We start from the raw sequence: 27,254 nt of genomic DNA, 5'->3' as shown, positions 1-27,254 counted from the left end.
GGGAGAAAAGTAAAAGGGCTTGATATATGTATACTCGGAGAAGCTCGAGTCCCTCCGGAATAAAATATAACCTTTATTATCACAGGAAAGGATGAAGGCATGAAAGGAAATTATCATACGACGTTGGTGCGTCCGTTTAAGACGGACGTGATAAGGAAAAACAAGAAGAAAGAAATAACTGCGGCGTACGAAACTTTCGCAATCATGCAGAGGGTCGCAATTTCCGGACTGTGAAGCGGTAGTCGAATCACCCTGCAAAAGGTCGACATGACCAGATGTGGGAGCCTTGAGGGGAGAAAAATCGGAGAAATTTTCATCGACGACAGGGTAAATCTGACGAACAACAGTCTCTTCGACTACAATCCACTCGATGTATCAACAGCCGTCGTATCAGCTGAGGACATACTCAACTTCAACTGCACTGCCATCCTACAAGATGAGAGCTTTTGGCTCCTCGTTGTCAAGGTAAAAATCGTCGGAAAAATTCCTCTCCTTTTATTACCAACTTAATGTTTGACTTTCTCCCTGTTTACTCTAACGAGCTGCTTCGTCTCCCTATAGAGAGAATCTCGTTTTATTACGCAAGTTCGAAAGCGAGCTTATTACGCGCAACAAGACCGAGAAAAATTACACATCTCGGAATTTCTTTTTCTGTTTCTCTTCTATTTATGCTGGACGATTAATTTCACTGACAATGTCAATCTTGACGATTGAAAAAAGCTGTGTCTAATTGTCGGAACAATTATGCGTATACTTAACCTAACCCAACCTAACCCAACCTGAGGTAAACTAACCTAACCTAACAATCGTTGGAACGGAGGCTTTTTTTCTGTTTCTCTTCTATTTATTCTGGACGATTAATTTCACTGACAATGTCAATCTTGACGATCGAAAAAAGCTGTGTCTAATTGTCGGAACAATTATACGCATACTTAACCTAACCTAACCTAACAATCGTCGGAACGAGTTCTGAACTGAATTTCGATCAAGTGGAACTGTTTCAGACATCTGCATTTCGGTGGCGAAACTATGAATTCTAGATTCTATGTGTGATCGACAAGGGATAAAAAACGAAGAGAATATATCTGAAGCTCGTATTCGACCCTATGTTCGGTATACAGGCATTCAGTCTGGTTTTTATAATGAAATTCCTGCGCGCCTGTGTGCGAAAGGCATCGGCACGGTGAATTTTCTTCTTTCCGTGGAAATAAATCTCCCAAGTGGGCTGGTTTATTCCTACAAGAAAGTCACATCAAGACGAAGCGAGGGTGAAATACTCCGGTGCCAGATGCTCCGCGGCATCTCGATTCGAGGGTAAATTAAAATGTATGATACACATCTGCCGGGACTCCCAAACCATTGCAGAACCTTTTGATTCCCTGCAAGTATAATACCCTGGAATCTGATTTATTTATTTACTTTTTCTCTTCATCTCTGTCGACGGAAGGGCGACGTTTTTGTATACATATATGTATACTGTACAAGGAGAAATCAGCTTCTATTCAGCGAACATCGAGATACAATTTTCGACAAAATGCACACATGAGGAAACACATTTTCACATTCGCTTGTCAAATTTTTCCGGACACGTATGTATAATAATACGTCATCTCAGTGTCGAGAGTATAATAATAATAATAATGATAATAATACCAATAATGACAATATCGATTTATGCAAAAATGAAAAACGTCGCCCTGTACGTTCTACCACGCTAAAAGCGCGAATAATGCACGCGTGGAGAACGCAAGAGCAGAAATTACCAAAACGAGTTGATCGAGTCGATGCTGCAGTGAACTAAACTAGCTCCATTAGTTTCAAATCTTCTTTTTGAACCCCGGCTAAAAGCGCGTTTCTGCTCCCATTTTCGCATCCATTAACGGTAAAGATAGACTGTTGAAAAAATTTTCGGTCCACGTAGCGAGTCAATTTTCCGTAACACGTCGTATAGTTATGGGTACATATTTTCACTCGCAACAACGAATAGAAGGAAATAAAAATAAAAATGAGGGGGAAAAAAAATAACACTATAACGCGATACCTTACTGGGTTTACAATACGGTAAAAGCTCGCGAAGGGCACAAAGGAAAGGTGAAAAAAGACGAAATATCCATTTCGAAATTTTGAATGTATGTACATGTACACGTATTGGTGAAAAGCAAGGTGCTTCGGGGAATCTTAACGGATATTTTTCGATACCTACGAAAATCGATCCCCAAAATGGCTATTCGGTTCTGAGACTATCAATCTTTCAAGCCTCGCTGATCATCGAACCGCCGGCGCAGCTAACGGACGAATTCTATTCCGAGGAGATTCATTTATGCAATGGTGATGGAGTACTTTAAGCTCCATGGATAGAGTTGAAGATAGCCGGGGAATAACCGCATATTGCGAGAATAAGTTGCACCATATATCTTCACCCTCGTTTCATGCATACTAATAATACTTGTTCCTGCAAAGCCAGCTCCTCGTCAGGAGAATATTAGCGATAAAATTCCCCGATTTATCATCGTCTTTCTTGCGTTATGTAAAAAACAGGAAGAGGAAAGAAGGAAATTCCGCTGGGATTTGTTTTAATGGAAATAAAAACAAGGCACTGTGAAATATGGTGGACAAAAAATTTATTACTTTAATCGGGATGTGTTTAATTTTAAGAGAGACATTTTCTTCGTATTTTTTGCACTTGATTCCACGACTTTTAACCAATGACTCAGATTATTTACTTTGAATTTGGAGACAGTATTCCTGAACAGTTTAATCATCCTTTTTGACACGATTACATTTTTTTTCTCTGAGAAATGAATGCAAACAAAGTCGTCAATGTTGAAAGAAAAATCTAATTTCAACGGGTCATCATTTTCTTGTTGGAATAAAAGAAGGAAAACCGCATCACGACATCGAGGATAAACCATTCAGAAATACTCTGTCCAAATAGGAAAGAAATCATTTAAATAAAGCTTACATTTCGAACTTCGGATCCAAAGAGTCTCTTATCGAGTTATAAATTTCCAAAATTAGTCCACTTTTCTCAGCTATCCCCTCAGATAATTATAACCCAATTATCTCCCTTCTTTCCAATTTCCGCAGGATCCTCTACTGGCACTTGAAGCCTTGGCACTGCTGTGCGTGATCCTTCTAACAGTGGGTGGAAACACATTGGTGATAGCAGCGATAGCATCGAGTCCAAGTCTGCGAGCACCAACGCATTCTCTGATAGTGAATTTGGCCTGCGCCGACTTGATATTAGGTATACCTATTCGAAATCGGTTGTTATAAACAAACATCTAAACAAAATTGCAAACACAAAGCGTCTTAAACTAAGTCCTGAAACGTTGATAGTTGTTTCACCCGTACAACTGTCAGAAACAACCCAGATCAGCCTGTGGAAGGGTAAGCCGAGAAAAGTAACCGGTGGCGTCGAGTCCCGACGTATAACGAAGGGGTGCTTTGCTAACTGGAAATCCATTAATCGTGACCTAAAGGGTCGAAGCAACATGACGGGAACCTCTGTAAATCCACACGTGTCGACCCGAGCCTTTTCTATACCCAGTACATACATTTTCTGCTCAGATTCTCTCAACCTGCAAGGCGTATTAGAATCGGAGATATATATATATATATGTATATATGTATGTTTTTCCTCCCCCTCCCCCCCAACCCCTCTTTCCCGTCGTCCTCTCGACGTTTCACGAACCGCAATAAAAGGCGATGACCGATGGACCCGGGCTTCGAAATTCGGGGATAGACCCTACAATTGAAGCATTCTTTCATCACGATTTTTTAGGCTTGACGGTTCTCCCGCTTTCCGCAAGCAGGGAACTCAGGGGCGGATGGGGCCTTGGTCCAGTTACTTGTTCTCTCTGGGCAGCCTTGGATGTTCTTTGCTGTACCGCGAGCATACTGTCGCTGTGTGGAATCTCGGTGGACAGGTAAGAGAATTTGAAAGTAGACGAAAGTTGGTTCTAGCAAGTTTCAAGCCCCCCTTTTCGAGGGGATGAAAAAACCGGACAAGGAGAAAAAATAAATATAATAAAAAAACAAAAAAAAATCACCGGGAAATTTATCTTATCAATGTTTGCCAAAAAAGTAGCTCGACTTATTGACACTTTAACGATTATTCAGAGTCTATGTCAGAAAAAAAATTGTTATACCGCAGCTTTGACGACGGTTCTTTTTGCACAGCTTTTTACTCCGTTTCGCAAAAGGTTTCGCCGTTTATCATTCCGGAAAAGAGCTCAACACGCGAAGGAAAAAAATGTACTCTAAAATTTTTCATCCTACTTACTAGGATTTCACACCGAGCGAGGTGTGTGGACGATGTATGGATTCGGTTTATGAATGGTGGTCGAAGTGCAAATGAAAATGCGCATTTTGAATTTCTTTCGGAGGTTTGATGAATGTTGCGAAAGCTTTCGAAACTTTCCCGATTGACTCTCGGTGACAAGCAATATGGGGTGGAGGGGGGAAACGCTAAGAAATTGTTAGGTAAATCAAGTATGACAGGATGGATGGATGGATGGATGGATGGATGGATGGATGGATGTATTGAGGCCCTAAGGTGTGATGCAAAAAGTGGGGAACGAATTAGACGAAACTCTCGAAAGGGAAAAAGCTTTCACGAGCCCCGCGCAGGTACATCGGAGTGTCCAGGCCGCTAACTTACTCGAGGGTTGTCACGACAAGAAGGGCGAGATTAATGATAGCAACTATCTGGCTCCTGGCACTAGCCATCAGCGCTGGACCCCCGCTAGGCTGGGCTGAGGACAGCGTTTACGTTCCAGAAACCGGAGAGTGTAACGTCAACAAGCAGCTGGGGTGAGTCTTGTACAAGGGTATTAATTTCCACCCCCAAGACGACGACGCTGTTGGAAAATATATTTTTCAACGTGTTGACCCTGGCAGGAAATTCTTATGCTGTAAGAATTTACATTATTGTAGCATGTATACATATACACTAGGGGGTGGTCCTCGATAGGGTTGTTTTTCAAATTTTATGCTCCCAGGGGCTTAAACGCTTTCTAATTAAATGAAAAAAAATAGAGCATTCAATTCTTTACCAAAATATCTATTTTCCATTATCTTCGGCATATAAAATGAACTTTTAAACGTGACAAAAAAGTTTTTTCCATGTTATTTCCATAAAAAAAACTTTGATTACTAAGCAAATTATCTTAGAATTGACATAGAAAGCTCGAATTTTAGGGAATTTTTTTTATCAATTCCAAAGCATTCAAGCTCCTGGGAGCATAAAACTTCAAAAACAACCCTATTAAGGACCACCCTAATATATATTTTACATAGTATAATTATATATATATATATATATATATATATTACACACCTTGCTCCAATTCTCTACCGTAGATACGTCATATTTTCTGCCTGTGGGTCGTTTTATCTACCCGCTCTTGTTATCCTCGTACTTTATGGCCTTGTTTACAAGGCTGCTGTAAAGAGATCCCGTTTTCTCGCCGCTGGATCGGTCACCAGGAGTCACGTAACCCTCCGCATCCATCGTGGAAACAAGGTAATTCGAAACAACGATAAATATTCTATAAAATAATTGAATACCAAACCGGTCGGAGGGGGAATGGGATCCAAAGTAAGAATGAAAAGTCAAAGGATAAGAGAAACGACTGTTAAAAAAATCTCCCGCAATTTTATTTTCGCGAATGACGATGAAAAAATTATATCATGTCAATAGTCGGCGACAAAGAATGAGCATGAGCCCAAAAACTCAAGAATCGATTCAAAAACACCAGAGTTTTTTTCATTCTCAGATAGTTCTAGTTAGAAAATCTTTTCTCAAATTCTTGATAAGTCTCTAGCTTCTATTATTCAAATTTGCACATATTCATGGTATGTCGTTTAATTCATATTCACCATCATGTTCGCGAAAAAACAATTGCGGAAGACTTTTTGAAGATTTCTTTTTTCTCTTTGCCAACTAATTTTTTGGATTGGCAAAGGATAAAGTTGAATAAATAATCCGCAGGTTTATTAATCTCGTTCGCGTAATTCTTACAATAAACAATCATTGAACTGCACAATATATTTTGATTTGAGGCTCACAATTTCGGATAGAAATTCATAACGATTCACAGTCTTGACGGTCGTGCGAACTCCCCCCAATCCTGCTTAATCATGTCACTGGCCTTTTCCCCGATCATGTAAGTCGGGGCGTTTGTATGCCCGGATATTATCGTCGGCATGATGCTGGCGTCGACGACCCTGAGACCCTTGATCCCGTGAACTCTGAGACGAGCATCGACCACGCCAAAATCCTCCCTCGGTGCCATTTTGCAGGTGCCAACAAAGTGCCCAAGGGTCGTGCTCACTTGGCGAGAGACGCAAGCCCAATAAGGGTCGGAATTGAATCGGACGTCGCGACATCCGGGAAAAGTGACCGGGAGGAGAGTGGCGTTGTAGCGCTTGAAGGATTTGGTTCCGGCCAGCTCGATCGCCTGGAAAAGAACAAATAGAGGAAGAAGGATCCTTCTAAATCTTGTGCAAGACAGCCGCTTTTTCAAGTTTCAAACCGGCTCTTGCGAAACGAGAACGTTTGGACCTTACGGAGCCATAGTCATTGGAATCGTGAACTAGTGAAACAAATATGGATAAATTTGGAATCCTGTATGCCACTAACTCTGGATGAATCGTCGGGCCAATCATCGCGTTAATGAAGTAATCGGAAAGGCTTATCGCAGCGGATTACAAGCGTGTCATTAAAACGATCGAACCATGTGCTGCACGCGATCGCGAACAAGTTGTAACATTGACCTTGAAAGACAAGACATAGAGAGCATCATGTATGTATGTATGTACATATGTTCACGTGGATTGTATTCGGTAGCACTTTCTCACGTACGATAGAACCGGTTCCCCAGACTCAACGATTATTTTCAAGTTCCAACGCGTTATAGGACTGTATAAGCGTATACCAAACTGCATGCAGTACAGGTTTGTGGAATTCCGGTCACTGCAATGCAGGCCAGAGATTTTTATGATTCTGCTTTTCATCCCGCTGTTACGCAGGCATATCATTATGCTCATTCAATTCCGCAAGGACAACAAGTGCAGTTGAAACTAGACCGACTGGCTGTTGATTATCATTAGCCTTAACACCGATTCGAAGTTACGCAGTCTCACAGCTGCACCCTGCACCGAACCGAAACGGATTGGTCAACAATTCTGCAATAACAGTATCCTCGTTAAAAGGAAATAAATTCGGTTTAAAATGAAGCCCAAACAAGACAGAAACCGGAAGCCTGAAAACAACCCCGCGCATATATTAGCATCGCCAAAGAGCTAGGCCATAACCCTCAGGCCGTGAATTCGCATGTCCCTTGAAAATTCTCTGTAGTTGGTCCTAAGTACACGAGATTAAGCCACCGTGTCGTGGAATATGCGAACCTTTTTTATGCCCCTAACCATGGTGTCCAAGTCCTCCTGTTGTTCGTAATAATTCGCCTCTAGTTTCGGCCAGTGAAAAGGATCTGCACTCTTCAACGTCACTCTGCCTCTGCTCTTAGGATGCAGCAGGATTGGGACCAGGCTGAACGCGTCAAGACCCTCGTAGTCGCCGAAGACTTCCTTCGTGAATTCCTCTCTCAGTCCAAGGATCTTCCTGACACTGCCGGAAGTATCGCCAGTCAGCGCGCCCAACCCCATGACGATCTCTATGTCCGCGTAGTCCGAGTTGCTTCCGGGTAAGCCGTTGGGCCCACTGACGTCGCCGAAGAGCGAATTTCCCGACTGGTCCTTGGAGCTCGAAGATTTGGTGGGACGTTGGGTGTCAAGAAAAGCGAGTCCTTCGGCGCCTCCAGGAATGGTTAGGGGCCCAGTGCCCCTGAGGAAGAAGTCCAGAGTGTTGGCTGGGTTGGACACCATCCTGGCCTCGACGATAGTCACACTCTCGTTGACGAGGAACGTTAAGGCAGACATGCTGACGTGGTCCTGTAGGTTCAGGCCGACGGGGAGGTCCTGGACGACGGGGATTCCGAGGGACCGGAGATGCTCGCTGGGTCCGATCCCAGAGAGCATGAGGAGCTGGGGCGAGTTCAGGGTACCGGCGCAGAGGAGGACCTCCTTGGAGACCCTGACGAAGTGGCGCCGCCGGTTCTTCACGAACTCGACGCCGATGGCACGTCCTTCTCGAGGGTCAACCGCGATTCTGGTGACCCTGGAGGCCTTGGAGATCCGGAGATTCGGCCGATTCCTTACGGGCTCCAGGAAGGCCTTAGCTGCGCTGACTCTACGTCCGTTTCTAAGGTTCGCCTGGGCCACCGAGAAGCCCAGGAGACGCTCGGCGTTGTAGTCGTTAATATGGTAGCCCATCTCCTCGGCTGCCCCCAGGAAAGCACTCCGGAGTTTCGAGGCGTACGGCGAGTGGGCGACGTCCAGGAAGCCGCCAGTTCTGTGGTACCGTCGGTCCAATTTCGGGATCCGGATGTTTTCCGAGCGCAGGAAGTACGGCAAAACTTCCCGGAAGCCCCATCCCGGGTTCCCCATCGCCTCCCAGGCGTCGTAATCACCCCGGGCACCCCGCGTGTACATCATGTAGTTTATCACCGAAGTCCCACCGACCGCCTTGCCGCGAGGCCAATTGCACCTGCCACCTTCCATCGCCAGACAGAAACCACCCTTGCCCTTGTCGTCCGCTGGTCCCGGCTCCGTTTTGTAGCCCCAATTGAAGGACGTCACGTCGAGCAGCGGAGCCAGCAGAGGAATTTCGGTTATAAATATCTCGTCCCCGCCTGCCTCCAACACCAGCACGTTCCATCCTGGAATTTCCGTCAGGCGATTCGCCAGAACTGATCCTCCCGAACCCGCGCCGATTATTACGAAGTCGTACTTCGGCAGCACGTGACTCTCGTCCTCAAGTGGACCCGCTGAGTTTGCTGCAGGAAACGGGTCGAACCGCCTCAAGACATCCTCGAACAATCCCAACGAATCCGTGCAGGAGCCCAGCCTCAGGGGTAGCCAGAGGATTGCCAATATTTTCAAAAACATTTTCAAATTTTTCATACCAGGTTCAAATAAAAGTGTATATATATATATATACGACGAGGCGACGTGTGATTCGCGAAAATTGCCTGTAATCCGTATATGTATGCACTGTGTGTTTATTGTGACCACATTAAACGTTGGAAGACTTTCCAGGATGGAGATTCACCGCGTGAGATGCATAATTATTAACGGGCGGAGCATGGCAGTCGATTCAAATCGCGAACTCGGATCTAATGTCAGTGCCTTCCATAATTTATTGTTAGCGAAATTTTATGGGTGGTTTCTAGCCTGCATAATTTTTTATCGATTTGAACCACCGTTAGTCATTGACTTTTTCATGTGCTTTGATTGCCGCCTCAAAACTCTTCCAAACTTCCGATTCTTCGGACACTCAACGCCTCGGAAACTGAAAAATGAAATCAAATAAAAATATGTTTTTGCAAAATTGTAGGTAGAAAAATTATAGTGTAGAAAAAAAATCGTTTTGATCTGAACAATCGAACGATAGGATAATTTATAATCATTACTCATATAATTATATTTGAATATTGTTGTGTAATTAGCATGGATCAGCGGTACTGACCACAAAATTTGCACAATTCTTACTTCGGGCAACTCGTGAAGAATTATTGTAAAATCGTTTCAATTAAATGTGATGATTTGTTCAAACAATACCTGTTCAATTCACTCTCGTCGTTTTCTCTTCATCGTATCTTCTATTCGGCACTGAGAACATTTTTTAACTGATATTTATATGCACAAGTTTCGATCGAAAATTCAAGTCCGCAAGTATACGCTCACATTTTTTAACTTATTACACAGGTTTAAACTTATCGCGGAACTTTCAATACCGCAAAAAATTGACTCCTCAATCTTGCGAAAACGTGTATTCGAATTGTAAGATTTTGGGTCGACCTAATTTTGGTACGAGGATTGAGAAAATTTGAAAGAAACAAGCTTCGGGCGTGACTGAACCTCGACCGATGATCGATGACGGATCGTTACAGCCTGCTTGTGAATCGGAGACTGAAGTCAGATCGGACCAGCCGTACAGTCAAGGCTGATTGCCCGCCAAGTCTGCGATCAGCAGCTCCCTGAGAAATGCCATAATTTGAACAACAACAAGGCTAAAGGTAGATTTTACCGTCACCGCGCAACAATTGCGTTAAACATTCTCTCCCGCATTTTCAAATTGCCGCGCATTTCGTTGGGCAAAAATTAATGACGAATGATTATTCCGAAGGCCCATGGACCGAACGTCGCATTCTCATGGTAGAGTCATTGGAAGGGTCAACCGTTGATCGACGATAATCGATCATCGATCGCGTACACAGAAATCGCGTATGATTGCCGACGTTTTGATGATAAGACGTTTAATATATTTGCCCACCGCTTTGGCACGCCTCGGTAATTTCATCGTTAAACTTCTCAATGTTTTATGGGGATACGCATAATCGATGCAACACTCTGTTTACCAAGCTTTTCCCATAACGAGAATGGGTATATAACCACGACGTCGTCGTTGGCGCCTCACTTTTCACCCGTCGTACTTAATTAATTTCTCGATCGATACTTTTTACCTCTTACCTCCGCGGTGAATTTCCCGGGGTTTTAATGCCGTTCAGATTCCAACGCCTCGTTATTTTTTTTATAAATGTATTGGCGACCCAAGCACCTGCGTCCTAATCGCTGTGTACTCGAGTTGCCTCATTCGTCGCTCTAATTAAATCGCGGAAAAATATTTTTACGAAGAGTTATGGCCGTTGGAGGTCGAAATTGGACCATTATGTAGATATATGTGGCATCATCACCTGCTGTGTTAAACCTGCAGTTGCGCAACCTCTGTATAGGCACTATGTAATTGCTGATATGCTGCAGGTTGTAAGTAGTCTGTATAAAATCGAAGCACCGTAAACGGTTGCCGCTTATTGTTGGCTTTGGAAAGCCCGAAAAGAAGTCTTAACGTGCCTTTGGATTCCGGTGCGTTATTTGGCGTCTTTGGAAATAGAAGAACACTACAAGCTAATAAAGCATCGCTCACTGCACGTATTTTCATACGGGATGAATGAAGCTTCCATGACTAAAATTTTAAACGCTTGATTATTGGTCTTGTGATTGTTCGACATTCGCTGCACGATCGCTGAATTAGCATCATTGGAAACTGACGTGTGCAGACGCTCTGGGGTTTACCAATTCCCATGAAACAAGTTGGGAATAGACAAACACCGCACCTTTCAATCGTATAATATATATGGCATCACGGTGGAACCGGAGAAGTCGCGTTTCTTTTTATCGCAATTTATTGCACTTGACCGCAGTTCCATGATGGATTGATCAATATATAAATCACGTTTCACAAGGACGTTTGTTTCGTCGATAGAACAGGTTTGCTGACCGACATTCACCGTGGGTCCATAAATTACGCAATTACACAGCGAACGTCGCAGGCTGTGGATCAAGCTTAGACAAGGATACACAAATCTCCTAATCTGGCGCGTGCCTACTTTATTTTCTAGCTAACACTTACATCAATAGCTACCACGTACGACTTATTCGGTGATGAAATTGTTTAAACAGAATATCCAGCCAGCGTCTTACGTTTTCCTAAAACTATAAATTACAGCATTCATTGGCTACGTTGACTTGTTAGGGTTTCAAATACTTTCTTATATTCGTCTTCTTTTATGAAATTATCGATACGACTGTTCGCTTGGAAACAACACAATTTTCGACTCGTTTATTCCGTCTGATTACTATAGCAAAAATTATTATATTTATTTCATTCGCATGTTCACTGTTGAATATTTGTTGAAATTGTTTTGCCTAAAACAAAAAAACAATTAAGTAAACATAGAGTGTAGGTGTACGTCGATCCAAACTCCAGGTACACTAAGAAATCAGCAAAAGTGTAATGAACCTCGAAGCCAGCTCAGGGTCAAGTACCGCAAATTGGATGACACAACGTTGCAGAAATTGTGCAACAACCTCATACATGCGTATAGTAGCAATTGAGAACTAGAGCTCTAAGAATAGTACAGTCTAGGTCAATTTGAAACGGAGTGTTAAACAGCGGCAACCTTATAACTGGAATAAACAAAGAGAGGTACACAGAATGATTGAAAACAAGATTTCGTCTTATGACCGGTGTTGCATAGCATTTGAAAGGTCAATTCGACTCTGGATCAAGGCGTTTCCCCTTCTTCGCGAGTGACGAACAGACATGTGCCAATTTTTACGAAGGCGAACTTCTCGCGAGTGCATCGCCCAAGGAGATGATAATCAAACATAACTATTTATTTGTTCAGCTCTCGGAGAATTGCGGCAGCAGTGAATCCAGTACGAGGCTTGTGTCGGGTCCGGGGCCTCCGCAACGTTGGGCGACGCAAGGGCGTCGCGGCGCTCTTTACAGAGGACCTGCGGCGAAATTCCGCCGACAAAAACGGGCGGCAAAAACGCTCGGGATAGTAGTCGGAGGTTTTTTACTCTGCTGGTTTCCGTTCTTCATTATTTTACCCATAGGTAGGAAGGTTCTTCTCTCTCTCTCCCTCTCTCTCTCTATAACAAAATTGTAATAAATAAAGACAATTTTCTATTTTCTTTTTTTCTGTTTTCGCTCTCTATTTATCGTGCGATTAGTCAGCTTGATTCTGTGTTGCTGGTTCTAGTCATTGTTAGTCTATGATTAGTTTATTTTGCCATCTATTTCTTAGCCTTCCTTCGATTATTGAATACCTACTTGCCTAGCTTATTTATAATTGCATGTTTCGTTATTTTGCAGTTCTATTTTTTATGCTTGATTTATCTATCTGTGTATCTATTATTTCGTTGTTTGCCATTTTAACACTCCACTATGTGCTCCTTACTTTTTCATTTTCGCCAAAGGCATGCCAGGGCATAATAAAGAAATCAATCAATTAATCTCTCTCTCTCTCTCTCTCACTGTATAAGTATAGGTATATTTTCTCGTTTTTTTCACGTAATCAATTTGTTAAATTGCCAAAAGATGCAGGAGAGAGATTTATAAAACAGACCGGATATTAAGTTCTATTTCGTACATACATACAGCGTATTTCATGGTTTGATGGAAAAGTCACAAGGATGAGGGCGTGCAAAAGCATCCTGCAGAATATGAAGACGGTTCCGCGATTGATTCTGATATTTATTTTTCCCCCGTGTTTTCTGAGACAACAAGTTCGACGATGCGCGGCGTGGGAGGTAAAATTGAAAAAGTAATACAGCTCCTCAATTCGCATGTACCAGATAAAAAAGGTTTGTGTTATACCCACGCTTCGCTGTATCATGCTTCGTTGCTTTAATCACGCTATACATTTTATTACTTTTCTATGGTCTAGCGCCTCGGGAGTCAAATGAAAAAAAAAAAAAAAAACTGGCTGAAAGATAACTCCAATTAACCTTTATTCGAAGTTTATTAATCCGACGTTTCTAAAACTTGGTGGACAATATTGTGACCCGTAATTTACTGGTACGGTATACCGCGTGTATTTTAACAACGCTGTTACCTCATCACATTCGACGAAAAACCTGAACCGAATATAATGAAGTGCCGATACAAAGAGAGCTCCAGACCCAAAAGTGTTATTGTGATCGAAACTAGGCGAATACCAAGTAGATACATGTACTTGCATAACATTATTTGACTGAAGTGATTATTCCCTAAAAATGTATACCTGTACAAGTGGTCAATTATATGGGAAAAGTTACAGTAATTTATGTCAGTAATAGCTTTCTTGATGAAAATAATTCTATGAATTTCCATGAAAATTTTTTACGAATTCTTACGAAAATTTCTATGCAAAAGTATAGGATTCCGGTCGATTCATAGTTTTGGTCTGCTTGATTTAAAGAATAACTATATCGTTCAACTACGATGGTAATTTTTCATAGATTTTCTGTTTTATTTTCTCAAAATGTATGTGAAATGTATTTTTGATGATTTCAATTGTAGATCTTCATAGCTATGCATAATTTTCTACCAAAATCTACGCAAAACTATTACGCTCTACGGAATTTGTATATTTTTGTGAATTTACGTTAAACACTGTTAATTTTCATAGATATTCACGAAGAGTCGTAGTATTCTATAACAAGATTGAAAAAAAACTAGGATTTTTCATGAATTTTTACGATTCACCGTTTTTCCTTGGTTTGTCATAGAAATCATTTTCACCAGGGTTGTCTATTGAACATACGGCAAAGCGAAACGCGTTATACTTGAATGGCAAAAAGAAGAATAAAAATATCTGTACAATTCATATAACTTTTCGTACAAACTATTTAGCGCAATTAAATAACTGATTCATTAACAATATATTGCAGATGCGGCTTGCGAATCGTGCAACCTCTCCGAAAGCTCAGTTTTCGCCTTTGCTTTCTGGCTGGGGTATTTCAACAGCTGTATCAACCCCCTGATATACGCTTGCAGCAGCAGAGAGCTGAGGCGAGCTTTCCAAAGTATATTGCGAAGGGCTTTTCTGCTCCGAGGAAGAACTCAACGGTCTTCAGCCGCCATGTACGCAACAGCTGTGGCGAATTCGAACAAGCGGCAAGGCGTGTCGACCAACCCACGAGACTGAATTTTTTCTGTGCTTTCGAGTACGAACTTTAGGGTCGACCGCGGCTCAGCCGAAGCTGAGTTGAAACAGATGTGTTATTTACACTCGAAGCTCAATGCAAACAAAGCCCTTGTGGTCGCGCGAGGGTTTCCCGCCTTTGGAAGTGGAAAAATAACATGGAAATAATGCGTGTGTATAAACTTGAATGGTACACAGGGTGTCCGGTTTTTATTTTCCTCTACAGAAAATTATTGATGATGAAAATCAATGTAATGAAATTATCATCAAGGGTCTCCGACAGTCTTCAGCTAGAATTATTTAAAAAATTTCCGGACGGTCACCAAAACTCATTGCTTATTCAATTACACCTTGCGGTGTGTATGTTTTCATAACTTATCACCCATCTATTGGTCTGTATTCTAAAAATATTTATTTAACGAAAATTTACATTTCAAAAATTATAGTCATCGATGTTCTATCTGTAAAATACCGTGCTGGGAGTGAAGAATACCAAAAATGAACTTGGTCTTGCATTTTTAAACGTAAAACATTTGTCCGAAACGTTGAACGAGGGGACAATGTATAATTAATTGAGAGCCAATAATTTCACCAAATCATGTATTACAATTGCGAATATCATGTCCATACGTGGATACATAAGTTATTTGAAATTATATAAAATTGTATAATATTAAATACGTAAATATATTAACTTTATTTAATAAATTTCGATTTATACACATCAGTTATGCAATCAAGCGTGCGTCGATTTTATCATAAATACATATCCATGCTACGAGTCAGTTGCTCTTAAACCTAAGACTTTCTATCAAATAGTCGCTCTCAAATTCAGCTGGGTGCAAGCATATTCAAATTTCAATTCTCGGGGGTTCCCCAGTTTTTTACAGTTGCAGCAGCGTCACCAAAAACTAATGGGCGAAAGCTACAATCATGGAAAAAAAATTTCTTTGGCTGCGTTCCGAAATTAGCTCCTAGTGCTGTCAGCGAATTGTTTATCTCTTTTTACGCCACCGAGTTCGTGACTAGCTCTGTCTCTGTATCCTAGGGAGTTTTTAGCACTGCTACTTAGTTCCGGAACGTACCTCTTCCATGACAAATGGTTGTTGCGTCACTTGTAACCGCCATCCAGTTTGCTAGATACACAGGCATATCGTCAAGGCATTGGTGCCTCAGATGTAGTGTGTAGCTTTTACATAACTGTCGAGCTTGTACCTGCTAAACTAATTTTGTTATCTGCAATAGAAAAAAACTATTACCTGCCAGTAACAACCGAATCGCCAAAATCCACCAAACTACCTCAATCAACGATTAATGTCCCTAAGTTATCTCAGCTTTATCAAAAAATGGAATTTAACTCTGCGGTAGTTCTACTTGTAATTATTGGCTTTTGCATTGGCATGTGTCTGTATTATTGGTTCACAGGCGGTGAGAAGAACCATAAAAAGCCTCATCATTTAGTATATGATCGCAGATCTCCATCTCCTCAAAAATTGGAACGTCCACACACATCTTGTCAAAGCTGCACAGTCTCGTCGCCTCCAGTAGCCAAGCAACTGTCAGGAAATAGGTAAGCAAGAGTTCTGAATACCTGAAATTTTCTGTGAGACCGGACAAGGCCAATGGTTTATAAACTGTGTGATAGTAAAAAGTTTTATATTTAAAAAAAATGTCCAGTTACCGTTATTAAGCAAGTAATTAGTTAACATATTATGTTATTGACCTAGGATGCAACGCGAGTTACAGAATGCACCGAAATGCAAAATTTGCTACTATCCAATCCAGAACCCAATCAAACTACGTTGTGGCCATATTTTTGATGAGAAATGTTACACCACCTGGAAGGAATTGAATGTAAGTAACGATCTCGAAAGGTGCCAGCTATCTCCAGTTTCATTAATTGAACATCGTTGGTTAGTTCCCACAGTTGCAATCATGTTTTTAGAATGATATAAAATTTATCTCTGTGCCTAGAAGATGATTCAATCAAAAGTATCATCGTGCCCTAGTTGCTAGTCGGACTGATTCTAAAGCTGATTCAGTATACGGAACGTTTCGTTGCTACATAAGTACTTATTGAGATTGAATTTTATAAGAAAAAGTAAATTAAGAAACATGAGTATATTAATTTTGACCTTATCTATTTTGTAATACGAAGTTTTATTCCGAAAATAAAAAACCGACCAGTGTGGAGAAAGTTTGTCTAGAGATTGAGAAATCGGGGAACCCCAATTGACAGACGCATGCAAGTGGGGGAAGACTCGATATCGCAGATAACAGCTGCCAACTTCCAGTGAAGTATACATCAAGGCCCATGGCTGAAAAATGTTTCGATGATTGTTCGAAAAAAAAAACCAAAACTATGCGCAAAAGGACGAGTCTTAATTGATCGATGTTTGATGTCGAAAGTGTAAAAATCTCCGCTATTTACTGGTAAAATATTCCCGTGAGCATCGATAAGAGTGGTAAAATATGTTATGCGCAAAAACTAGTTACGTCAGTAATTTCGTCTCGCAAAGAAATCACAGAGGGCGCCACGTGGCTTTGTTATGGCTTCGGGACGTGATTCTAGACAGCCGAGCAGCCGCTGTCACTGCAGACGGTCTGAGCTTGTGCGAATTGAAAAGAAAAAGTAAAATAAAATAACTCGCCGTTCTTCGCAGATAAACAGACAAAAGACAGACGGCGGGGAGAATGGACGAACATTGATGAACGGTGATCTTGATCTTCACGGTACTCGAGACACTCGGTTTGCAGGGTTCGTCGCTCCCGTGATTCTGTTGCGCAGCGGAAAGACAAGTGTCGCATGAAAAAAAATTGTGATGCGAGTGAGGAACGAGGCTTCGGAGAAACTCTCGAACGGGACGATTGATCAAAGTTGCGGCGCCCCGTTAAATTAGGAGTCAGTAATTCCCCGCTGCAGTGCGAATAACGCAAGCATGGCGTACCCTGGCATAGCTTTTGTTGCCATGATCGGTGTCGGCCTTGGTTTTGCACTCTGGTACTTCCTGGCCGACAGCCCTCAGGCTCAGGGTCCCCATGGTTCCGGACCACCACCTCCCAGGGGAGAAACGGCGCCCAACAACACCTGGGACGCACCAAACGACACCAGGTAAAAACCCATCGCTTTGAGCCTTTCCTGTGTCGTTATGTGTCACGCCAACTTTCAGAGTTTTCGATCGCCTTGAAGCGCTCTTCCTGTGTTTTATTCTTGAGACAAGTAACGTCGCCATTTCAAGCAAACTTTTCTTCTCTTGCAGATAAGAAAATTAGTGATATCGATATCTACCGAGTTATGCGAGTAGATGGTAAAGCAATCTGCTTATCGAGTATTTGTTTATCAGGTCCAGACGACGTCGGAGAAATACTGGTGGGCCAAAAGAGGATTGCTCGATCTGTTCGGAGACACTTGAACGCGATACAACTACTGTGGCCTGTGGACACGAATTTCATATCCGCTGCATTACCAAATGGCGTGAGGTAAGTTTTTCTACAGAAATAGGTGAGGCTAAATAGTCATATTTTTACAAAAGAGACACAAAAAGAAAATTGATTATAAAATCTGAATATTGAGCACGTGACGTACCTATGTTTGTCGGAGAAAAGAATGAGGTAATTGAATATTTTCTTACTGCCAGAATGATGATGTAGAATAACTTGGAATAATGCCATATGTTTCTTTCAATAATAAGTATGCGTAACCTGTTTTTGTGCAAGCCAAATTCTCACTACAGGTCGCGCTTAACATGGGAGGCCATAACACCTGTCCACTTTGTCGGCGACGTATCTGAGCCTCTGAACTCGGAAATTGGAGAGGTGTTTGTTGCAAAATGAGATGAAATGTGATTACTGAATTTCATCAAGTCAGCGCCATTCAATATAAATTATTGATTGACTGAATGATTTTAGTACCGGTGCCTGTCCGTGGCAATAATTATTAAATTATACATAAAATTGAGGAATCGAAAAAAAAATTTTTATACACTTTGTTTAATCAAAGTAGCTCTTATGCCGATGAATTGTAGATAGCTGATATGTGTAGTCAGCTGTGCTATAAGCAATTATATACTGTAAAATATTATACAAATACCTTCAATATTCTACTGAATATTTTTATATTTTGTTCTGAATTCTTTTCAGTCGAAATTTCGCTTAGTTATTGTTGATTAGAAATATTTCAGAAAAGCAAAAAAACAAAATGAATTAATCAAACAATATTCTGCCAACTAGTGATATTGTTGTTTGTAATACTGAATAATTATTTTTAGTACCATTTCCGTTTACTCGTTTTTTTTTTTTCCTCTCTTTTGAGACTGAATCCTTGGATCAAATGCTCTTTTATTTGCCAAGGCTAGTTGTTTATACGAGTTGCTTCTTTTCCTATATTGTGTTTCAGTCATAAAAACAAGTTTCTGGAAATCGGTGATACCGCAGAGCTTTCAATAAAATTTTATCACGGGGATTTTGTTTGGTATTTTGGTTTCCGTTGAGGTTTTTTTTGTTGTTATTTGTTTTTTTTTCTCTCTTCTTTCTTTCAATTAAACACTCGACGAAGTCGCGCAGCGATAGATGAAAAAAAATTGTTGTGTTAGAATAAGTGCCCTTATTAATATTTAACTACGTCTAATATGGTTAATTGTAATCATCGTTTTAAAAATAATCAACGAATAAAGTCTTTCAAAGTACACGTGAACGTATTTCTTGTTGCAAATAAATAAAACTTTTTCCGTCGACGTTTTTATACGATTCATAATCCGATTTTGAGCTCGCGCTATTTTCTCAACGCGCCAACAATGGATCGCGCTGATATATTATTTTACGTAACACAGTCCGCTTTCGTTTCCAGCGGACTTTTTAAAACGAAAACGTAACATGTATGTACTCGGACTTATTGTTAGTGTCGAAAAAGGCCTAAGCTTTCCCCTCCGCACTTGCGTAGGGAGCAATTAGATTTCTATTCTACTTCTATTATACCTGATTGTTTTTCACTTACTTTGATATGGCTCCCTTCACGCAAAAACAAAAAAAAAAAAAAATGTGACGCGTAATGCGACATTCTGAGGAATTTGAAAGTGGCGAAGTAAAAGTTTTGAATGAAAAAGAAACTTCAATTCGATCTTCTATTTTCGTTTGTAGAATTATACGAATCGAGATGATGAATATGAATCATCATGAAATTATCGTTACGAAACAAGCAATACGAGGATGCACTTTCTAATCGAATACGAAATTGCGCTAATCATCGATCTAACGTGTCTCGTAAATATGCAAACGTTCGCAAAAGTGATCTCTGCGCTTAAAAAATTTTACGCCGGATTATCCTATCCTGATGCGGTTTTCGTATCCCGTGGAATAATTCATCACCCGCACACATCCCACCTAAATTTTTCTTCTTTCATTCATTTTGTACAGGAAGTATAAAATAACCAGGAAAGTCAACGCCGCTAGACAGAACGGAGACCGATGCCTCGTCCCTGGCAGTGAACACTGTTTCAATGCGCTCAGTTAGCGCAACGATCTCTTTGCAGCAAGACGATTCAAAACGCTGCGCGGCTGACACGATCACTTATTGTTAAACGGGCAATTTTCCCGCTCATTTTGTCATTAAAGTGCAGTCAAAAGTGTGATAGAGACTCTAAGTGGATTAATATAATTTCTAAAAATTTTATAACGCCAATTTGCAATACAGCGAATTTTATAATCTCGGTGAAGATAATTTACTCCGTTAAATTTGTGCATCCGTGAGGTAAACAGTAAAAATAAATAACTTATTTAATACGCAATTGCTCAAAGAAGATGCAGAGATTTATAACCGAAGAGCGTCAATGGAGGTCATGGTCTGTAGATCAGTGCAGCGTTAATTTCTACTTCAGCACGAAGGATCGTCAGTGATCTTATCCTCTCTGCAAAATGATCGAATCTGATGTAAGATATCATGTTACGATGTGTTATTACCGCGGTTTTACTGATCTCTACATTTCAAGAATCGACTTATGCCCTACGATCGAAAACGTCCGTCGAAAAACGAGGTAAGAGTAATTTTTTTATTTCTATTTTAAGAGACTGATTCGAAAATTAGTCTAATTCGGAATATCATTGTGTGTATGTAGGGATAAAGTTGTAGAGTAGACAATAGAATTATCGGTTTACTTTATATCGTTTCTTTTAGATATTATCACTACAATTTATCTTGACTTGTTTTGCGGCAAAAACGAAACAAATCATTTCATAACGCGTGGAATTGAGGTAACGGTGTCGAATTAACTTAATATTGTGTGCTCAGTATTAATATGCGTCTATAAAAATTGTGTAGAATAATTCGTGGCACAAATCGATTCGCCAGCTTTATAATACCATAATTAATTAAACCGATAAACGTGTAATCAAATTTCGTTACGCAACAATCCAAACCACAAAAGAGAGGGAAAAAAGATGAGTTGAAACGACCAAGAGAAACGTTCATAACTTTCGTAGTTCCAGAATACGATTAAGTCCGTTGCATAGAATTGCATACATTTTGATGTAATGATCATGATCGTGATCCTAACGTGCAAGACTTTCACTATATGAAGAACGAATTCTATTCTTGACTTATAAATATTTACCTTTTCAATTCCTTCTCTCACTTATATGATTATTAGTATTAACTGTGTAACCGAGTGATAATCCATTCCGGATAAATGATACTAAATATTTATTCACTGTACTATTGCAGCTCTACGTCACATACTTGTGATCATTATAACCATAAATCGGTTGAGAACACCTGACCAGGTATAACGGTCAAGCATTTTTATTGAGTCGTTTGTTTGTCTGCAGTACACTGACTTATACTCCAGAATTTAACGCTGCTCCGCTAATGAAGAGATCGTTTACTACTATTAAAAACCGTGCTCACTGGTGCAGTCCTTATTGTCAGTTCGCGTTTCTTTCGTCCTGCACACGGTTTGGTGAAAGGTACAATTATACCCATCACGCGGTGAAGGTATAACACAATTATACCCGAGCCGAAAAACGACGCGACATACAAGTCGGGTTTCAAAAATTCTTTTCGAATTCTTGCCGTTTCGCATATTTAAATATTTACCAATTACAAGCGCGGTGTATTGTGATAAATTCAAATCGCCACGCGGTGGCGGGAAAGTAGTCAAGTATTCATTACACGAGAGTTGAGGATGATTTGTTGCCTTTTGGAGTCGCGTGATGCTGTTGCAGAACCAATCCATCCGTCACAGTATCTATGTACTTTCATAGTAACTGGTACATTACGTCTACGTTATAAACGTACTCCGAAGCTGAATAGAATTTTAAATAATATTTCAAATGAGCATGATATTCATGACACACGAATCAGTCGACTTTGTCGATCAAAAATCACGCCATGCTATAACGTGTACCGTGAACCAGTATAAGATCAATAGATCGCTTCGATCAGGGATCGTGCATCTACCTAGCCGATCTTGCAGCTACGATCTAGAATATCGAGAACTGGGAAACGAGACGCGTATAGAAGTGCAGTTATAACTTGGAAACGAACCGCGCGTACTGCAGTTTGACCTGCAATCAAAGATAGCGAGGATCTAGCCAGATTTATATAAGCATACATGAACATTAGTTCTATGCAATGACAATAAAGTTTTTGGCAGGAAATTTATGGCATATGATGCAGGTTGTACTCGCATTCCGAGGCATTGATTTAAGTATATATACCGTGAAGATCATTGATCTGTGCAGTTCCAAGTTCTCGATCGACGCAGCTGCAGCAATTTTATTTTTTCTAACAAGGTTACACACCGAAAGTAGTTCGTTCAAGTGAGGATTATTATATAGACTTGGGGGTCAAGTTACTCGCAAACAGGCCTGCAGCAGGTACGCGTTCTACTTCCTGGACTGGCCACACGGACCTTGCACAAGTCCTACGATCGTATCACGTGTCTACCCCATCCTCATTGTGGACGTGTATTCAATGTCACAATGTGCAGTTTTACTGTAAGAATGATAAAAAATAATCGATTTTCAATTAATTCGATCAACATTCCCCGATGAATCAAGTATAATGGATTGGTTTTCAAACTAGATTAATCGACCGAGTCGATCATTTTTCTTCACATTCGGTTTTTGTTTTTTACTCACATGAACGACGCAATGCAATATCAATTTCATATTTTATATAATTAGTGAAAGATGAATGAATATTTTCACATGAAATTTAAGAATATTTTTAATGCAACTATAAATTATCAAAAAACTTTATCACCTCTTACGTAGGCGTTCTTAAGTTTTGATTTCAAATCCAACGTTCGAAAAAAATACAAAATGATCGATTAATCGATGAATTTTCAACCGTTTAATCAAACTATGTTCGATTATTTTTATCTCAGTGGCCATCGCTAACAATAAGTTCTGGTACACACCGTGCGTACATAGTCGAGGCGAGAAATTGCGAACTTCACCTTTGTAGGCAATTTTGAACGACTGCGAGATATGCCCAACTTTTTTGAAATTTTTTTGCGCACTCGTTGACCTACTATCGCTCTTTCTACGTGCGCACACGTCTAGGTATCGACGAAAAAAATGGGGGAATGACAACGTGGTCGTCTTTCGATTTCAGTAAGACGCCTGATTCGCTCCTGGGCTCCGCTCGTTTGGCTCGCGCCTGGAGAGGAATTCCTGCCACTCGGAGTACCGGAATTCCTGGATAACGTCGAGGCTGTAAACGACGGTGATTACCTGAACACCCGACTTGACGTGGGTAATCCATTTTTATGCAATAATAATAGCTATGCAAAGATTCGAAACCAGTCATTTTCTAGACAATAAGACTCGTCTTCTATCGGCATTCTTCAACCTATCGTTACATCGAATTACCTAATTGGGCACAATCTGGCGGCAAAAGACTCTGCACTCTACTTAACTTCAAATCAAGTGGATTACAAAAATCTATTTCCGTAATATTTTTCACTCCGTATTAACGCAGTGTTAAAATATAAAATCTGTATACCGAAGATGTGTTAAAATTTTTACGGTTCATTGAATATTGCAGTATTAATTGTACGTATACTTTTTCTGCCGCCAAGCCGTTTTACTATTATTGTTATTATTATTTATTGCACACTATCATTCGCTGATCGGTATTCGATCGCTGGATTTCACGAAACTTTTTCACCATTGTACGAATAACCGTAGCTAAGAAAAAAAAAAAAAAAAAAAAAAAAAAGTTAACTCGACCGCAATGTCTTTCTTTTTCCTTGGATTCGAATAACCGCGATACAGAAAAGCTGCTACGAAATAAGACCTCGTTTTTGTACGGAAAAAAGCCGTGGATGGACTCGGTGCCGGTTTACGCTCTGGTCGAGAACTGCGCTCTTATTTACAACACTAGCGGGGATCATCCGGAGACGAAGAAGGAGGCATTTCGAGAGTCTGATATTGAGACTAAGGAAAGCATCGCGAAGACCAGACGCGGCGAAGAAAACGGCGTTGATCGGGAAGTCGAAGAGAGCCTGATATACGAAGAGAAGAGGACTCGGCTACCTCACTTCCACGTAACTTACTGGATGTTTTACCCGTTCAGCGAGGGGAAAACCATCTGCGTATTGGACCTCGGGTACCTGGGCTCCTGGCCGATTCCTCTCGTCGGCGGAAAATGCTTCGGTCAATTCAAGGAGTACGGTAGCCACGTCGGTGACTGGGAGCACATGAGCCTGTTTTTCAAGGTCCGGAGCGCAGTTTTCTTCTTCTTACTCCTTTCCCAAGCCACATAGCGTCGGATTAATATTTAATTTTCTTCGGATTCAGGGCGACGATCATCCTCTGGCGATGTACGTGTCGGCCCACGACGCTGGCGCATTTTATCGCTACGACGCGACGGGCAAGGACTTCATATACGAAGGACAAGAGACCAGGAAGGGGATATTCCAGAAGCCGATATTTCCCGATTACGTTTACACAGCCGGAGGTTCGCATCCGGTTCTCTTCAGTGCGAAAGGGTCCCACGGGCTCTGGACTGCTCCGGGGAAGCATAAATTCGTGCGATTGCCCCGATTGTACGACGAAAGCGGGTTCGGATCGCCCTGGCCGACGTGGAGAAAGGTGGAGATGCTACCTAGGGAAAAGCGGGACGCACTTCCTTCCTGGATGAATTACAGAGGGCGATGGGGAAATCCAAAAACAAACTGCCATCCCTTAGCTAAGCTAGGTATTAATTTTTGCCAATTTGTTGACGGTCCAACAGGGATTCCATTGAAAAAATTCAACTTTCATTGCTGAGAACTAATCCGTTCTTAGGCCTCAGACTATCTTTGATTATACTTGCGTGATAGTAAAAAATATTTCAGACAAATTGAAAGATTATCTTGAAGGATCTTTGCGGATAAATGACAGCAAATTTAAGCAACGATGTGATGAGTGGATGGGTTGAGGAATATAATATTTTTTTTTTTAATTGACAAATAGGATTTGATTGACATTGAGTACATAATTTGTCGATATGTATGTATTTTATTGAACCACAGGTGTATACGCATAGTGCATGTGTAACATGATAATTGAAATTCGTAATTGCTTTTCAATAATTTATTACTAATGGATATCTAACAATAGGCAAAGCACCAAATTTACGATTAATAATAAAACTTTGTATATGATATATTATTTATATTTTATGTAAGTAGAATATAGATATATATTAACGATAATTTAGGAAATAGTTATAGTAAAATAAATTTCAATGTGTAGAAATTGTTGTACACGTAAGTGTAATTCGCATATTATAGCTCTGCGTGATATGCAATTAATAATCAGGGAAAACAGCGCGGTTTAGCATCATTTAAAAACTATTTATACTGATAGTATTCATTACTGTGTCATTCGCGATAACAAGTTAAGGCGCAGATGGTACAAATTCTTTACTTTCCGTAAAGCTTTATACAATAAAATACTCAGCAATATTTATTAGGCCGAATCAATACTATAAAATTCATACACGGCTCTCTATATCGAACCTTAATATTTCGATTTGATAGCTCGTTGGAGAGAGAAAAGTATCGAAAAATTCTCGGTTATATATTATGAAATTTTTCCTTGTATCAAGGTTCCACAATTTTTAACAACTTACTCTGCCTGATCTAATCTTTGCTCTTATTTCTCGGCGCGATTCACGCGAGTTCAGCGACCGTCCAGTCCTTGTCTTTAATCCGAAACCATTAAGGAAACCCCCGGTCAAAATTTCAGTCCTGCGAATTAAAGCCCGTCCAGTCCGATACCTCGTCATCGTCATCCCCCTCAATTGCAATACTCCGAATCCCGTTTCGCAACAAAGGAGTACCTTTTCCTTTGCCTAAAACTCTAGCATTCAGAAGAATCTTCAAAGGGTTTCCGGACTTGCAGCACATCACTTGAATTTCTTCCTTCAACAGTTTCTCTTTGTAGGCCAGCAGCTCCACTTTCAGCCTGCCGAAGTTTATTTATATTACAAAGTTATATCAGGCGATAGCATATCAGATCCTACTCTGAACTCTGTATCTTTGTTGTAAATCAACCTTACAACCACAACTATATTTTTACCTCAGACCATCTTTGTCATGTGCAAAGTCAATGACGCGGCAATTTGGATTTGGAATATCGACGATTACTGCAGATGCCAGGGTTTTTCCTTCCTCTTGTATACAGAGATTCCAAGGCACGGAAAACTCTACGTGATACCTGTAACGGCATAACAATTTCAGTTATTTAATTAAAAGATCAATTTGGCAAAAACTGGATAACTATTATGTGTTATACCTGTGATGAAGCTGCAGGAAACCAAGATGTGCATCCAGATGACCATGCCTTTGAGGATAAATCATGATGTTGTTATCTTTGCCAACTCCGCTACCACCTCCAAAATGTACGTGGTGTTCTAAAAAAACATAAACCATCAGCGTTGTGCCAGAATTATAGACTAATTTTCATTGCCATATAGTCTACCTTTGAAGTTCGAAGATTGCCAGACTTGCTTTACAAAACGTGAAAAGAGGGTCTAAAAGTGTAATAATTGACCAAAGGTGAAAATATTAAAAAAGTTACCTTATCCGCCGTTTAACATCACCAGTTTTTAAAAAATTATGCAGATTGTAAGAAGCTGAACGAGGTTTCAAAATGGTTAAAAAAAAAAAAGTTTTCAAATGTATTCGAAATTTCTACAACTGCGACGTGAAGTAGTATTACAATCTGAAAAATGGCGGGAGGGGGGGGCGAGCTTGAGGACGTGTACGTCCCTGAGCCGAACTCGTGGTTAGCTATCGAGCCACTCGCTAGTCGTACTAATATGTTGAATTTGGCGCACTTTGGTGAGAAGATCGAGGTGGGTAATAAGGGTAATAAGCAGCGTGTCGAGGAGCGATTTCTTACCTTTTTCTCCCATCATTGAACGACGCGTCGTCAGGCAACAGGATTCATCTACACGCTAGGCGTGACTCGTTTGACAAGGGGTGCAGCAGCATTTAACTGTCGTATACACGTACCGCAATAACAAAAGATAAAATGGAATTCCGATTCCCTCACCCGTAGAGTTGCCAGGTGCGAAATAGTTCGGGTGCCGTAGTCAAGATGGCGCTGCGAGTCGAGGTTCCGAATTCGTCCGCAACGGCGCTGCGCGCGCCACCACCTTCAGTG

General features: G+C 40.8%; 5 protein-coding genes across 5 annotated transcripts; 3 read left to right on the top strand and 2 right to left on the bottom strand.

Moving 5' to 3' along the window:
- The first annotated feature begins 89 nt into the window (after nt 1-89).
- LOC124412851 (alpha-1A adrenergic receptor-like) lies at nt 90-14,831 on the top strand. The gene is made up of 7 exons (XM_046893010.1): nt 90-465; nt 3,088-3,247; nt 3,785-3,929; nt 4,633-4,815; nt 5,365-5,527; nt 12,315-12,528; nt 14,347-14,831. Exons 1-7 carry the CDS (start codon nt 268-270, stop codon nt 14,601-14,603), a joined length of 1,320 nt encoding a protein of 439 aa, XP_046748966.1. The 5' UTR covers nt 90-267; the 3' UTR covers nt 14,604-14,831.
- LOC124412847 (glucose dehydrogenase [FAD, quinone]-like) lies at nt 6,048-9,247 on the bottom strand. Its single transcript, XM_046893003.1, has 2 exons — nt 7,414-9,247; nt 6,048-6,464 (listed from the first exon to the last, which is right to left on the bottom strand). The coding sequence occupies exons 1-2, from the start codon at nt 9,025-9,027 to the stop codon at nt 6,099-6,101; spliced, it is 1,980 nt and encodes a 659-aa protein (XP_046748959.1). The 5' UTR covers nt 9,028-9,247; the 3' UTR covers nt 6,048-6,098.
- A 2,339-nt stretch (nt 14,832-17,170) lies between the features above and the next one.
- Nucleotides 17,171-19,285, top strand: LOC124412860 (probable E3 ubiquitin-protein ligase ATL44). Its single transcript, XM_046893030.1, has 3 exons — nt 17,171-17,712; nt 17,945-18,080; nt 18,335-19,285. Exons 1-3 carry the CDS (start codon nt 17,540-17,542, stop codon nt 18,389-18,391), a joined length of 366 nt encoding a protein of 121 aa, XP_046748986.1. The 5' UTR covers nt 17,171-17,539; the 3' UTR covers nt 18,392-19,285.
- Nucleotides 19,286-20,410: 1,125 nt separating this feature from the next.
- LOC124412854 lies at nt 20,411-24,954 on the top strand. The gene is made up of 4 exons (XM_046893021.1): nt 20,411-20,629; nt 23,212-23,352; nt 23,874-24,316; nt 24,399-24,954. The coding sequence occupies exons 1-4, from the start codon at nt 20,536-20,538 to the stop codon at nt 24,867-24,869; spliced, it is 1,149 nt and encodes a 382-aa protein (XP_046748977.1). The 5' UTR covers nt 20,411-20,535; the 3' UTR covers nt 24,870-24,954.
- A 135-nt stretch (nt 24,955-25,089) lies between these two features.
- On the bottom strand, nt 25,090-27,145 carry LOC124412858 (UPF0687 protein C20orf27 homolog). The gene is made up of 4 exons (XM_046893027.1): nt 26,991-27,145; nt 26,382-26,499; nt 26,166-26,303; nt 25,090-26,051 (listed from the first exon to the last, which is right to left on the bottom strand). Exons 1-4 carry the CDS (start codon nt 27,004-27,006, stop codon nt 25,829-25,831), a joined length of 495 nt encoding a protein of 164 aa, XP_046748983.1. The 5' UTR covers nt 27,007-27,145; the 3' UTR covers nt 25,090-25,828.
- Nucleotides 27,146-27,254: the final 109 nt, after the last annotated feature.

This window comes from Diprion similis, chromosome 12 (assembly GCF_021155765.1).
Source record: "Diprion similis isolate iyDipSimi1 chromosome 12, iyDipSimi1.1, whole genome shotgun sequence".
NCBI classification, from domain to species: domain Eukaryota; kingdom Metazoa; phylum Arthropoda; class Insecta; order Hymenoptera; family Diprionidae; genus Diprion; species Diprion similis.
The sequence above is the reverse complement of the archived record's forward strand: the minus strand, read 5'-3'. Positions and strand labels throughout refer to the sequence as shown.

Coding starts and splice junctions, on each gene's coding strand:
- LOC124412851 (XM_046893010.1), top strand. CDS start 268: ATGACCAGATGTGGGAGCCTTGAGGGGAGAAAAATCGGAGAAATTTTC. Junction 466..3,087: donor TTTGGCTCCTCGTTGTCAAG/GTAAAAATCGTC, acceptor CAATTTCCGCAG/GATCCTCTACTGGCACTTGA. Junction 3,930..4,632: donor TGTGGAATCTCGGTGGACAG/GTAAGAGAATTT, acceptor AGCCCCGCGCAG/GTACATCGGAGTGTCCAGGC.
- LOC124412847 (XM_046893003.1), bottom strand. CDS start 9,027: ATGAAAAATTTGAAAATGTTTTTGAAAATATTGGCAATCCTCTGGCTA. Junction 6,465..7,413: donor TGGTTAGGGGCATAAAAAAG/GTTCGCATATTC, acceptor GTTCTTTTCCAG/GCGATCGAGCTGGCCGGAAC.
- LOC124412860 (XM_046893030.1), top strand. CDS start 17,540: ATGGCGTACCCTGGCATAGCTTTTGTTGCCATGATCGGTGTCGGCCTT. Junction 17,713..17,944: donor GACGCACCAAACGACACCAG/GTAAAAACCCAT, acceptor TTTGTTTATCAG/GTCCAGACGACGTCGGAGAA. Junction 18,081..18,334: donor GCATTACCAAATGGCGTGAG/GTAAGTTTTTCT, acceptor TTCTCACTACAG/GTCGCGCTTAACATGGGAGG.
- LOC124412854 (XM_046893021.1), top strand. CDS start 20,536: ATGTTACGATGTGTTATTACCGCGGTTTTACTGATCTCTACATTTCAA. Junction 20,630..23,211: donor AACGTCCGTCGAAAAACGAG/GTAAGAGTAATT, acceptor TTTCGATTTCAG/TAAGACGCCTGATTCGCTCC. Junction 24,317..24,398: donor ACATGAGCCTGTTTTTCAAG/GTCCGGAGCGCA, acceptor CTTCGGATTCAG/GGCGACGATCATCCTCTGGC.
- LOC124412858 (XM_046893027.1), bottom strand. Junction 26,304..26,381: donor TTCCTGCAGCTTCATCACAG/GTATAACACATA, acceptor ATGCCGTTACAG/GTATCACGTAGAGTTTTCCG. Junction 26,052..26,165: donor CATGACAAAGATGGTCTGAG/GTAAAAATATAG, acceptor AAACTTCGGCAG/GCTGAAAGTGGAGCTGCTGG.